At 41.9% G+C, this 14,184-nt stretch overlaps 1 protein-coding gene and 1 long non-coding RNA gene across 5 annotated transcripts in view; one reads left to right on the top strand and one right to left on the bottom strand.

The window, feature by feature from the left end:
- The window catches only part of LOC140520237 (uncharacterized), a 67,873-nt gene extending 58,587 nt beyond the window's left edge, over window positions 1-9,286 (top strand). Inside the window, exons 2-3 of the long non-coding RNA XR_011972435.1 lie at window positions 4,990-5,044; window positions 7,211-9,286. This is a non-coding gene — a long non-coding RNA (uncharacterized lncRNA). The remainder of the gene's footprint in view (window positions 1-4,989; window positions 5,045-7,210) is intronic.
- The window catches only part of PLB1 (phospholipase B1), a 227,650-nt gene continuing 221,202 nt past the window's right edge, over window positions 7,737-14,184 (bottom strand). For all 4 annotated transcript variants that reach the window (XM_072634072.1, XM_072634073.1, XM_072634074.1 and 1 more), the window contains 2 exons: window positions 11,212-11,286; window positions 7,737-8,297 (listed from right to left, as the gene is read on the bottom strand). In XM_072634072.1, coding sequence (XP_072490173.1) covers window positions 8,094-8,297; window positions 11,212-11,286 — 279 coding nt within the window. In that variant the 3' untranslated portion in view covers window positions 7,737-8,093. The remainder of the gene's footprint in view (window positions 8,298-11,211; window positions 11,287-14,184) is intronic.

Below are 14,184 nucleotides of genomic sequence, written 5' to 3'. Positions count from 1 at the left end.
ATATGGGATGGATCACAGGATCCCCTATGCATTGAGAAGAGTTTGCCTAAGGAAGGAGAAGGGCCAACACTTCACCTAAGACAAGGGAGAAGGAGGAAATAGTGACAGAAAGCATCTGAAGGAGTAGAGGGAGCTCTTGGCATATAGCTTTAATTTTTTAGTGAAATACGAGGCAAGATGCCACTGAGGGAGAGAGGACAGGTTGGTTTAAGAAGGGATAGAATGGTTTAGAAAAGCTGCTGCAGTGAGTGAGAGGGTGACTTGACTGGGGAGATATGAAAGGGCTACCTTTGTGCAGTGAGGGCCCAGGTGAGTTTACGTAACAGACTTCTAATGGGCCTAGTCAGCTTAATTTTGTTATTTTTCTCCAGCTTCATTCAGCACACGTGAGTCAGAGCAAAGACAGAGGGTAATCCAAGAGTAAGGGTAAGCTCAGTGATACGATAAAGGGGCAAAGGATTTGAAAGGAGAGGCTAATGTAGAGTTCAACCAGTTCATCAAGAGATCAAGATGAGGAAGGAAGGAGAGTGTAGCCAGTGCAAGGGTGATAGTCTGAGGGATGAAAAGATTGGAGGTCTTGATGTAGATAAAGAACAGGATTAGGAGCTGTAAGTCAGATGGAAATGTAGAATAATAAAATATAATGATCAGATAAAGTAATTTCTTGTAGATGATGGTAAGAGCAAAGGTATCATCATTTCTATGCTTAACTGAAACTAGATTAGATCATGGGAAATGAATAAATGAAAAAACTGGAAAGTTAGGGGTATTCAAAGGCATAGGATTAATCTGAAACTCCTTAGTATGAAGGCAAGAGTTGGGGAGAAATATTCAGCCAGCTACTGAACTTAATGAGGAAGGAAGGGCTGAGGTGTACTTGTTATCTTTTTAAGGTATTTTACTGACATAATCATATCATCATTGCTACCTAGAATCATAGAATACTGGAACTGGAAGGGACCTTGGAAAGTGTCTGGACCAACCCCCTTCTCTGTGGAACCTTTTTAAATCACCTAGCCAGAAAGGATCTCTGCTTCCCCCAAACTCCCGTAATACTTACTACTCTGAGAGGTGGTTACTGCCAGCATATGCTGGAGGTCGGTAGAGTAGGGCTACTAGAATCTCATTTGGTGATAAATATGGATTGAGTGAACGTCAAAGGAGAGGTTCCTCAATGATTGTGGTAGAGGGAAAGTATGGAAGTGGCAGCAGGAAGCAAGGAGTATTCCAACTCTCCCACCACAACTAGTGAGGCAAGCAGATGTATGAAATGGCAACCAGGGCCAGAAAGGGTAGCTCTGGATGTCAGGTCTCAGTAAGTGCAAGAAGATGGATATAGTTTTAAAAGGAAAATTCTAAGATCAAAGCAAGTGTGTTACGTACGAATCAGGCTTTGTAGAGAATGCACTGGAAGGTGTAGATAAATCTGGAGAGGGGCATTGGGGCTGGGGTAGGGTTGAGGGGGATTGAAATAAAGGAGTGGGCAGTAGGGAACTGGGTTTATGCAATGACAACTGAGGGTTCAGAATCATTGCAATGGGGAGATGATGGGGTTGAGAGTATGTTTAATCATTGAACTAGGAGTTCAGGTAAATGATCATCTCCTGGGCATCACTGTCCCTATCTTCCAGAAAAGAAAATACATCTCAGAGAAGTCAAATAGTTTGTTCATGGTCAAACAGCTAGTAAGTGGCAGAGATGAAATTTGAACTCAGGTCTTCTTAGTTCCAAATACAGCCATCTAGTGCTCTACCCACTGTGATCAGCTACATAAAACTAAACTTTTTTTTTTTAGAAATGAAAACTTAAAAAGACCAAAAAAAAAAAAAAAAGAAAAGAAAACTGCCTATCCTTTCCTTGTAGGCTAGATGTTTAGAAAACTATACAACATAGTGATAAGACTCATTGAATCATAGGATTTAAAACTGTATGGGGATCCTAGAAATCTCTCACCCAATCCTTATTTTACAGAGGAAGAGACCGAGGTTGGGAGTGATTAAGTAGCTGTTCCAAGGTGACCCAGTGAGATGTACTTGTTATCTTTTTATACTGCTTTACTGATGCCAATGCTACACAGAATCATGGAATATTGGAAATGGAAGGGTCCTTGGAAAACATCTAGATCAACCCCCTTCTCAAACCACCCCACCAGAAATGATCACTGCTTCCCCCAAGCTCCCATAATACTTACTACTCTGAAGGGTAGCTATTACTGGTATTATTAGCTATGTGACCTTTGGGGGCATTATATTTCCTCTCTCCAAGGTTTGGCTTCCTCATCTTGACGAATGGGAATAATAATTGGAGGGGCTTGTGCTTTAGCATAGGTCTTCTGATGACAAGTTTGGTGAGTTTTCCACCCTATGGGACTTTCCCCTTTTTTATTCCCTCCCACTTTTCCCCCTCAAATCATTTCCTTTTCACAGGTATCTAGGACATTCATGCTACCCTGGGGGCTGTATAGCTCCCTCTACTACAGGGCTCCATTATGGCCTGCCTTCTCCTGTCAGCACCCTGGCTTTGGACCCTCATCACCCTTCTTTCTTCTAATCGAAATTTTCCCCTTATACTCCATTCTTAGTTTGCCAGAAGGAAGCTCATCAATGAATTTCTACCAAGAGGCTTATATTGGAGCAGGCTAAATGCCTTGCCTTTCCCAGAAATCTACAAGGCACTCTCTTGGACCCAAGGGTCCCCTATAGCTCTAACTTCAGGCATCATCCACAGGACAGAAATTTTGGACACATGGGGCTTTCCTGATACCAAGAGGTGACTGTTTACCTACACGAAACATCGCTCCTGACTGTGACCAATGACATAAGTTAGAGGAGGATCTAATATATGAGGTCACATAACCTGGTAGGTGTCCATTGGTCAGGAAGACTGCTGTGCATAGTAAATACCCAGCTGTCTATGGAGCCTTGCCCTGACCTTCTCAGTGGAGTACTAGCACCAGAACCTAGCTGAGAGCTTAGTGCTAAGCCTTCCGGGTTCCCCATGAGACAGCCAAGAAAGGGGAGCAATGAAAGAAATAAAGTTCCTTTGACCCTAGTGGGGAAAGTTGAGAAGAGAAAATTAATGCACCACTTTGATGGGAATTTTTCCAGGCTTCTGGGACTGAGTTCTCTATTTCAGAGTGAAACCAAGGCTTAGGATCATAGATTTAGATCTGGAATGGACCTTAGAGGTCACCCAGGACAACCCCGTTGTTTTGCAAAAGAGAAAGCTGAAGCTGAGGGAGGTTAATGTGACTTGCTCATGGTAATGCAGGTGCCCAAGATGGTAGACCTAGGGAATCAAACTTCTTCTGACTGCAAATCTGGCCCTCTTTATACTCTACCATGTAGTGTCCCCATATGTTGTCTCTCTCATGGCTTATCTTCTTTGGACCAGAGGAGTCTTACAGTCTTAGTTCTAGTCTCAATTCAGTAAACGTTTATTAAGACCTACTATGTGCCAGGCACTGGGCTAAGTGCTAGGAATACAAATATGAAAAAAGACAGTCCCTGCCCTTTCAGTGCTTACAATCTAATGGGGGAAGAAAAAGCACAAAAGGAAACTGAAACACAGAGGTAGGGAGGGGGAAGCAAAGGTGCTCAGCCCTGGGGTATGGTGGAGAAGTCAGACAGAGAAATCCCAAAATAGTCCTTCCAGGTGAGAAATGAGGTAATGGTCTTGCAAAAAATGATAGAAAAAAAGTTGAAGTTCTTTTGCCTATAAATCTCTTCTCCCTCAACAGTATCCAGAACTCTTGTCCAGTAGAATATTAGCTCCTTGAGGGTTGGAACTATTTTCATTTTTATCTTTGTATATTCAAGGTCTAGCACAGTACCTGGCACATAGTAGGTACATAATAGCTCAATTAATTGAATCAAGCTATTTCCAGAGGAATTCTTCAGCAACTATTTGATGAGGGACAGTCCTATCTGTCCAATAGATCTGCATTACATCATTGTTATCATCATTATTTCAATATTTCAAGGATTTATGGTTTTGTCAGTGTGGTTACTCCATGTAACAACACACATGTTATGCTTTTAAATCTTGGTGAATAGTCTTTAGAAATGTGGTCAAAAATTCATCACTCTATGGCTGCACTATCAACAAACTTTTGAACTTTGGTCTGGTCTTAGATGAAAATCTATCTATCTATCTATCTATCTATCTATCTATCTATACCTATATATCCATATATATATATATGTATACTTATATTATAGTTGGCTTCTACCCAAAGCTTTCCTTTCATTTTTTTTTCCAAATGCATATAAGATCTTAGAGAGAAAGACAGCAAGAAGGTATCCTAGAAAGAAAAAACTTCAACGCTGGAAGACTTAAGAATTCTGATAACAATGACCAGTCATAACTTCAGAGAACCTATGATGAAGCATGTTACCCACCTCCAGACAGAGAAGTGATGGACCCATGGTATTCCTGTATGTTAAGTTCACAATTTTTAAAAAATAAGAGGAAAAATCAAACCTTTTTAGAATACTAGCTCTAGAGCTGAAAGAAACCCTAGAGACCAGCTAGTTTAAAGACTAGAGGCCAGCTAGTTTGCAGAAGAGAGAAATGAGGCCCAGAGATTAAGTGACTCGACCAGTGTCATACAGGTAATAAGTATCACAGGTAGGATTTGAACTATGGACCTCTGACTACAGAGTTGCTGCTCTTTCTACTATACCAAATTGTTTTATTCATGTTCTTTTTTAAAACATTCCATTACTTCCTAATGACTCCCTTCCTCCTCCTACCCCATCCCAATAGGTCCCTTCTTTATAAAGTCAAGTAAAAGAAATCATCCCATGGGCCATATGTAACAATGTTACGTCTTATTCCACAGCAATGATCTCTCAATCATCTCTTTGATGAGAGGTGGGAGCCATGGACCATCAGTCAAGATTGGTCATGGCACTCTGAGTTTGGAAGACTTTTGATGTACTCAAATTCTTTCCAACTTACTAGGATCTGCCTGTTCTTTCCTGGCAGGATTTGATTCGAAGGTCAACATTCCATGTACCTTACCACATGGCCTACTATACAGGTGAGGCTCCTGCAGTTTTTTCAAGCCTAGTATGTAAAGATGACTGTGGACTCAGAAAGACTGTGCCAATACAGGTCCTACCAATCTGAAAAAGCTTCTGCTGTAAACTGGGCAGTGGACTTTTCGTCCATTATTCAAAGATGGCACTAGCTAAATTATAAAGGTATGTTATAGCCACCAGAGAGATGATACCAAGCAATGATTTTTTGAAAAGAGTGGAGGAGTTCTGTTCTGCGTTAGTGAAGAATGTACCTACAATAAGGAAATCCCAGCTCTTCAGAATTATTGGAGAAATGTAATATGGTACCGTGGAAGAGGCATTGTCTGTGGAGTCAGGAAGACCTGAATTCAAATCTGGCCTCAGACACTTACTAGCTTGTGTGACTTTGGGTAAGTCACCTAAACGCCTTCTGCCTCAGTTTCCTCCTGTAAAAACGGAGATAATAAAGGATTTACCTCACAAAGCTGTTGTGAGGATCAAATGAGTTAACACAGATAGAGTTTTGTGCAAACCTTAAATTGCTAAACAAATGCTATTATTGATTTTTATTCGTGATTTTATTTGGATAGTATTCTGCATTTTCCCTTCAGTTCCTTCATTCCCCTTTCCTGGCAGTGATAATTTAAGAGATAACAACAACAACAACTTATATTTATATAACACTTTGTGCGGGAATACTTTCTTTATAACAACTCTGCCAAGTAGGGAAATAGGAATATTCCAGTTTTTCAAATGAAGAAATCAAAGCCGAAGAAGCAAAATAACTGGCTAAAATTCATAAATTTGGAATTAGGAAGGACCTGAAGGTCATTTAGTTCAATCTCATTTTTTTTTAACAAATGAGGACACTGAGGCCAAGAGATGCTACATGACCTTCTCAAGGTTACGCAAGGTAGAGCATGGCAGAGCCTAGACACACACTCTTCTTCAGGGTCCCACAGTTACTCAGTATTGGAAATGTGAATTCCAGCCCAGGTCTCCTCTAACTCTAAGTTAGAGATATACTGGAGCCAGCTCACAGGAGCTGATGGTTTAATTTTTCATAGTGAGCATTTACACTTTCAAAATGGGCAAAGGCTACAAATCAGGATTTGATTTATTGTGGCTTTTTTTTTGATTGTCTAAACTTACGGAAGTGATAGAAAATGTTGATAATTCAGATTAAACTTGAAAGAGTACTGTTTGCACTTTCCCCTTCCTCTTCCTCCCCTCCCCAAAATAGGTTATGGTTAAACATTTATCAACACAATCCTGCTATTGCCTCCCAAACACAGTTGCTTTTGGAGCAGGGCCTTGAGTGCAGAACTCTGGCTGGGAAGGACTCTTTACTAAAGTAACCTCCTATAGTTTGGGCTGCTTTTCTATTTATTTGTGCATTTAAATTCTTGTCAGACCCTAGACTCTAAGGTTCATCGTGAAAAGTCTAGGCTTTTTGAGAGAGGGTGGAGGATTCTTCAGATTTCCCCCAGCCAGACTCAGTGATAACACAGGCTTTCTCAGGATTTAAAATTTGGACCCCACAGCCTTCAAAAGGCAGTGCTGGCTAATAGGAACCAAACTGGCTCCTTCCCTGTTTAGAGACTACCCTACAGTCATCACTATCCAAGTGCTGAGGATACAAATATAAAAAAAGAAAAGAGTCCCTCCTCAAGGAGCTCACCATCTAATGGGGAAAGGCAAAACATAAAAGGAGGCTGAAAAGGAGGGAGGAATACTGGACTCATGGTGGGCAAGTCAGTTAGAGAAGTTCCAATAGAGTGGAACCAGGGTAGAAATGAAATGAGGAGATGTGGAGCTGAGATCTCTCCTTCAATGGAGGTTTAGAGTTTCATGACCCCACTCTCTAGTCAGAGAGACAGAAGGTAGGGATGAGGTAGAGTCCCAGGGTTGATGAGATCTTGCAGGATGATGAAGTCATTCCAATAATCAGCTTTCTGGGGCATGGTGAAGTCAGAGAAATCCCAAGGGAGTGCAACGAAGTGAGAAATGAGATGTCTGAGCTGAGATCTCTCCTGGCATTGGGGTACCATAAAGTCCTACCTCTTACCCCCAACTTAGGGGTTCTAGTTATTCCCAGCTAGGGTTAATATGAGTGGACCTCAATTTAGGCTAAAGATATTTTGCTTGGAAGCTGTGTGTGTAGACATGTCATTTTTGTGTCCTAGAGGCATCCAGGGAAACCCCTGATTTGTTGGCCTGAAAGCCAATTGGGAGCTTCCCATGTCACATGGGAAGTATTCTTCAGCCAGAAGCACATCCCAGCCCTCTTCCTGATCTTCTATCTAACCATTGCTACCTCAACCACTGGAACTCCTGAGCTCAATCCTTGAGTAACAGTCTGCTCAGCTTTGTGACTACCACCCTGGAGCCATGCTGTCTTGATTCTTGAGTCAACCGGCTGCCAACCCACATCCCATCCAACCAACGATCCCAGCCATCTGCCCATTGTGACTTCTCTAACTCCACCCTTCCCACCTCTCCTGCTTTGTACCTCTTGTTTTGGGAATAATTGTCAAATGAACACTACCATAGCTCCTTGAGAGGGCATGTCAATTGACTCCACTATTGTTCCCCGGAATTCTCAGATCTCTTCCTTGGTTGTCACTCCTTTATATGTGTAAGTTACTAAAATGTAAGCTTTATTTACATTTACTAAATGTAAGTATTTACTAAAATTTAAATTCCTTGAGGTCAGGAACTATTTTGCATTTTTATTTATATCCCTAGCACTTAGCACAATTCTTGGCACATAGAAAGGTGCTTACTAGATTCACAGCTCTGAACCAGGCTAATCCAAGAGTAGGGAGGTTCTTTTTGCCTTTATTTAAAAAAAAAATTTAGTCTTTGATTTAAAATGGCTTGGAAAGTAGTGATTTCAGGAGTCCTAGCTCCAGAATGTTGGTGTTGCTCCCTGAAGATTCCAGTGATCACCAGACATTGAAATTAATTATCTGTATGTTGGCAAGGGATGGCTGAGGTAGAGAGAACCTTGGGGGGTGCCTTTGGGGGAGGAGTTTGACGTGAGATAGCTTCAGTAGGAGCTGATGCTTAAAAGACTGTAGAGGCGAGGTTGACAGGCGCTCTTCCCTCCCGTTTCCTGGTCCTCCACACCAGCACCAGCACCAGCACCACACCAACCACGAAGCTGCCGACAGCAGCCAGCAGCACGGCCCAGTAGGGTACTCTGGAGGACTTGTCAGTTTCCTGTTGAAGCAGCCTACTATTCCTCAGGGTATAGAAGTAGGGGTTGTCCTGTGAAATGAGCATATAGCAGGGTTAAGAGGATTAGGAGTTCACAAGAATAGCTATCAATCAATCGATTAACATTTGTTCAATCAAAAAGCATTTATTGAGATCTTACTCTGTGCCAGGCACTGAGTTAAAAACACTGAGCCTAGAAAAGCAAAAAGAAAAGTCCTTCCCTTTAAAGAGCTTATAATCTACCCGGGGGAGAGAACAGGAACATATAAAGAAAGGGGCAAGCAAGCTGACTTAATTGGAGCAGCAAGTCCTGAGGGAGAGACAGGGAACGGCATAGGTCAGGCAGGCCAAATACCTACCATCCCCTTGACCAACACCTTCTCTATTAGACTCAGGTGGAGATAGCCTTGGGCTCTGACCCACTATCTCCCACCCCCAAGTCCCATGAACAGCAGCATCCTACACTCCTGACCACTGACCCTGATTTTGACCTGGCAAGAGGTTGAATCTCTAGCCTCTGAAGATGGTACAACCCTTGTCCCCTCAGCAGTCACGGCTATTGAACACTCAGAAAACATCCTAGTACCATTAAGCAGTTTAACACCAGAAACCAATATGGTTTCATCAGCCAGAAAGACATCAGTCCTACAGTCCAAATCTCATACTTGTGTTGTCTCCCTGCTCTTTGAGATTGGTGATTTTGTCTGGTTTTTCTATTTGTATCTCTAGCATTTAGCACAATGCTTTGTACAGCAGGCATGCTTAATAAGTGGATTTTTTTTCATTCATTCATTCATTCATTCATTCATTCATTCTTGCCCAAGGGTCAGAGTGGGCTACAGAAGATGGATGATACAGCTCAGCTGGAATAGTAAATGCTTAATAAATGTTGGATTGAAATGTTATAAAACGGGGAATAAAGAACCTGAAGATAGGAGGAGATTGGAAATGGAGGTGGCCTTCTTACTCTTATGTACATAACTCTCCTTTTGACCCTGTGCCCTAAACATTTAAGAAGTAAAAGGACTGATCACCAGTTATCTGCCTGCTCTGGAGCATTCACTTGTTTGGCTGGAAAAGAGTAAGGGTGGCAGAATCATAGGATTTAGAATTGGAACGGACTTCAGAAGCCAACCTCATTTTACAGATGAGGCAGCTGAGGCCTAGTGAGGTCAAGTGACTTGCCCAAAGTCAAATCAGGGGAGAAGGGGAAAGAAGAGGGGAAAGAGGATAAAATAAGAGGATAATCAAGCCAGGAGGAGGGCAGAATTCCAGCTGCGCATCCCTGGACACCGCTTAGAGGCTGCCTTTACTGGTGACCATTCACTGCTCCTTGAAGCAGTTAGTGGTTCATGAGGGTCCACTAGCATTTCTTCTGTGTAACACTTCTTTCCAAATGCCTCAGTTAAACTACAGGAAGCTTGGCCTTTTCATCCTGTGACCCCAAGAAGTTTCAGTAGCTATCATGTGCTTTTTTCCCCTTGAGGGGGTGGCCATGACTCAGTTCATTTCTAATCTCCTTGGAGGAGAGAAGAGAGGTAAGTAGGCCCTGTCTCCTTATGGCCTTATCTCTCCCACTTAGGATAGGATCATTGACTGAGCTGATAGGGACCTTAGAGAACATGTAGTCTAATCTCCTTATTTCACAGATAAGTAAACTGAGTCCCTCCTTTAGGCTTTTAGCAAGAAAAAACAGCTGGTCCGCCAAGGTTGGGAATGAGGAGGGCTTCCAGGGGTGGACATGGTGGTAATGGTTGGGTTGGGGTATGGTATGAGACTCTGTGTGTGTGTGTGTGTGTGTGTGTGTGTATGTGTGTGTGTATGTGTGATAGCTCAGGGACAGCAGGATGGTATAGTGGATAGAATGCTGGACTTGGAATCAGGAGGACCTGAGTTCAAGTTCTGATTCAGACACTCACTAGTTGTGTGACTGAGCAAGTCACTTCTCAGTCTGTGTCAGTTTCCTCAGCAATAAAATGAGAAGATTAGATTAGATGATGTCTAAGGACCCTCCTAGCTTTGATCTATGATCCTATCATAAATCCTAGTCTGGCTGGGTTCCTTATATTTAATCTTCTCTCTTCCCAGGACTGCAGAAAGTAGCATTAAGAACTGGGGGGAAGGGCATTTTTTATTTTCTCTCTCTTTTCCTCCCCTCACCCATCAGATTATTAGTAACAAACCTCTTTGCCTTGGAATCTCTAAGTACTTCCCAACCAGACTCTCCTTTTAAAGTGTATTAAAATAATTGCCACTTCTTGACTCTCTCCCCTGAAATCATGGGGAAACAAAGACTCTAATGGGGAAAGTGGAACATGCCGACAGTGAAGGTGCTACGACGTGGGTTATTTCAAGGGATCTCAGTCAAAGGGGTGTTATTTATGTCTTATGCTGGTCCATGCCCCTCTGCTACTATTTCTTCAACTCTGAAATTCCACATAGCTACTGAAACCTCTCAGTTTGAAAGTAGCAGCTCCAGGTGAGGACTTTGCTCATGCTAGACCCATCATTCAATCAACAAACATTTATGTGTCAGGCCTTGACATGAAGCCTGGCATATAGGTGCTAGGGATATGAGGGGCAGCCTGTAACAGGGAGTCTTAACCTTTTATTTTTTGAGAAGAGGATTCCTTTGGCAGTCTAGGGAAACCTATAGACCTCTTCACAGAATAATGTTTTAAAATGAACAAAATAAAACACATGGGATTACAAAGACAACTGATTATTATATGATACAGTTAATAAAAAAATTTTTTAAGTTTCTGGACCCAGGTTAAGAAGGGCTGGATTAAAGTTTATCAAGAGTCTAACCAAAGAACCTTTGGACACTTGGAACTGAAAGCCCTTCCCCACTGGACAGAGAGTAAAGAAAGATGATGTTATACACAGGGAGGTGGGATGTGGTGGGGGAGAGGCAGGCGAGGGGAGGAAGAGGGAAATGAGAGCTGGACGGACTTTTACTTACAGAGGTTGGACACTTGACTCTTGTCCGGCTGTACGTAAAGTTGTTATAGGTCTGCTTCTGGCCTACTGGTTCCAGCTGAAACAGAGCACAAAGAAAATTGATCCTACTGACTCCACTTACCCCCAAAGCTGCCTGACTCAGAGGAAAAGTGTAGGTGGGTCTGCCACACATACTTTCTTCTGCCTCTGATACGATGAGAAGAAGATGATAGAGTGGCACTAACCCTCACCAACGGGAGAAGCACTTGGGGACTCAATATAGCACTCAAACTCATATTTTGAGAGAGTTCTTGGAAACCAGTCCATTAACTCCAAATCATTCCTGCATGAAAATAAAACTAAGTGTGAGGAGTCATTTTTGTGTGGTGGGGGAGGAATAAAAGTCAGTGCCCTGTTTTGTTTGGACCCTCTCAAAGAGAAGCAGATTTTTCTCCTATGGGTCAAAGGGTATGGGGGACTGGTCTTGGAACAGAAGACGTGTTCAAAACCTGGTTCTCTCACTAAGTAACTGTGTGACCATAAGGAAATCATGTATTCTCTCTAGGTCTCAATGTCCTTATCTGCAAAATGGAAACAATCACACTGGCATGAACTGCCTCATAGGACTGTTGCAAGAAAAATGTTATATAAAGTGTGTGAGCTATCAAAATATCCACAGTAGCATTTTAATTTGTGTGTAATGACCTGAGAACAAATCAGTTGACTATCCATTTGACACATGAATGTAATGGCATACTGCTAAACTCTAAAAAATGATAAATATGAAGAATTCAGAGAAGTCTTCTATAAACTGATGCAGAGGGAAGCAAGCAGAATCACGGAACTATATACAATTAAACAAAACAACCCAACAATGAAAATGATGAAATTGAATGCTGGGTAATTACAATGACCAATTCTGTTTTCAAAGAAGAAATGAGAAAATGCAACTCCCCCCTGTATTTGCAGATGTGGGGGCTGTGGAACAGTTCCCATGCTGTCAGACTTGGTTGATGTGTGGGGGAGTTTTGCTAAATTGTTTTTCTTTTCTCTTCCTTTTTCATTACAAGAGATTGTTTGATGGTGTGGGTGAGAAGAAAGCTATAATCTGAAATGATGGTAATGTAAAAGATATCAATAAAATTTAAATTTTAAAAGTGAGTGGTTATTATTATAGAGATGGCCTCAAGGCAGTGGGAGAAGGAGTTGGAGAATGGGGGAAAGCATTAAGAGGGACCATGAACTAGCTAGGACTATAGAGCTTAAATTAATATTGCTGAGGCTGATTATTGCAATGGAACGACTATTCTGATGAACTTTGACGCACTTTAGTTTCTCCCTCTTTGAAATGGGAGTTAACAGCTCCTTATCACCTTGAAGTATTCAGTCTTAGATAACCACTTCCAGTGAAGGACTAAGGAAGTTAACGATCATACTTTATAAATATGTGTGTGATCCTTAAAAAAACCTTTTTCAAAGCACTTTTTCCATCTGTTATTTTCATTTACCCTTTCTCAAATCCAGCTGAAGTAGACATTTCAGGGCAAGTCTCGTATTATTTTTTCCCTACATAGATTCTCAGAGTTGGAAGAAACTTTAGAGGTCATGTAGTTCACCCCCTACCTTAACCCTGAAACTTTTTTGACAAGATCCCCAACAACTGATCAAACAGGCTCCACTTGAGCATCTCCAGTGAAGGGGACCTTGTTACCTCCTGAGTGAGCTGCTGCTTCTTCTGGATGGTTCTAATTGTTAATGAATTTTTCTTACTTTAAACCAAAAACAGACTAAATTACAGCCTTTCAAATACGTGAAAGAAGGGGCTTTCATGTCTTCCCCCCACTCCGCCCCCAGGTCTTCTTTCCTCCAGGTTAATCTTTCCCACTTTTTTCATCCAGTTTTTGGGATGGAATGGCCTCCTGTTCTCCCATTGTCCTGGTCCCTGGTCACTTTCCATTAGATCCAGTCTAGGTTGGCAGTGTCCTCAAAGACTTGAGACTAGGACTGACCCCAGCTCTGATCTGATCAGGGCAGTGTTCAATGGGACCATCCCCCTTCCCTTTCTTTTTGGACATTCCATTTCTCTTAAGACAAACAACAACAATAATTTCTCTTAATGGAGCCTTAAGGCCTTGTTAGTGTTTTTGGCAGCCATACATCATACTTTATAATCCCCTAAAGTCTCAGATCCTTTTCTTTTCCTTTTTAAAAATAATATTAACTGTTTGTTGTTGTTCAATCATTTTTCAGTCACATCTGACTCTTTGTGACCCCGTTTGGGATTTTCTTGGCAAAGATACTGGAGTGGTTTGCCATTTTCTTCTCCAGCTCATTTTACAGATGAGGAAACTAAGGTAAACAGGGTTAAATGGCTTACCTAGGGTCACATAGCTAGTAAGTGTCTCAGGCTAGATTTGAACTCAGAAAGATGAGCCTTCCCGACTTCATGACCCAACACTGTATCCACTGCACCACCTAGCATGACCCCCTCTAGCTACATCTCCTCCCTCTTGTATTTAATACAATTGATTTTTTTTTAAAACCCAAGCATATGGGATTCTACATTGATCTAGATTAAATTTCATCTTATTGTAAGTGTGTGGGAGAATTTTCCTAACCCCCTCCCCCAACCAGGATACAGTTATAGAAAGTAAGGGGCTGGCAACAAAGCTAATGAAGTATTAATGTTTTATATAGAGTGCAAAGATATGTTTATACTATGTTCTTACTTTCTGAATTATAAAGACATCTCCCTGATGGAACTGGAAGGGAAGCTTTGGCTGACTGGTCATGTTCCATGGTGACCTTTAAAGAAACTAAGCTTGCCAGCCCTAGAGTCAGTTGAGCTTTGTGGAGTATGACCTTTGCCAGAGGGAAGCAATGAGGGGAAGGGGGAGAGGGATCCTCTTGCCTCCCCTGCTTCAGTGACCATAGAGTCTTTAAGTGGAGGTACTCTCCCAAAATAAGATGCTGTATCCAGCAGTGGTGTGTGAGT

The sequence above is a fragment of the Notamacropus eugenii genome, chromosome 1, assembly GCF_028372415.1.
Source record: "Notamacropus eugenii isolate mMacEug1 chromosome 1, mMacEug1.pri_v2, whole genome shotgun sequence".
Classification (NCBI taxonomy): Eukaryota; Metazoa; Chordata; class Mammalia; order Diprotodontia; family Macropodidae; genus Notamacropus; species Notamacropus eugenii.
The sequence above is the reverse complement of the archived record's forward strand: the minus strand, read 5'-3'. Positions and strand labels throughout refer to the sequence as shown.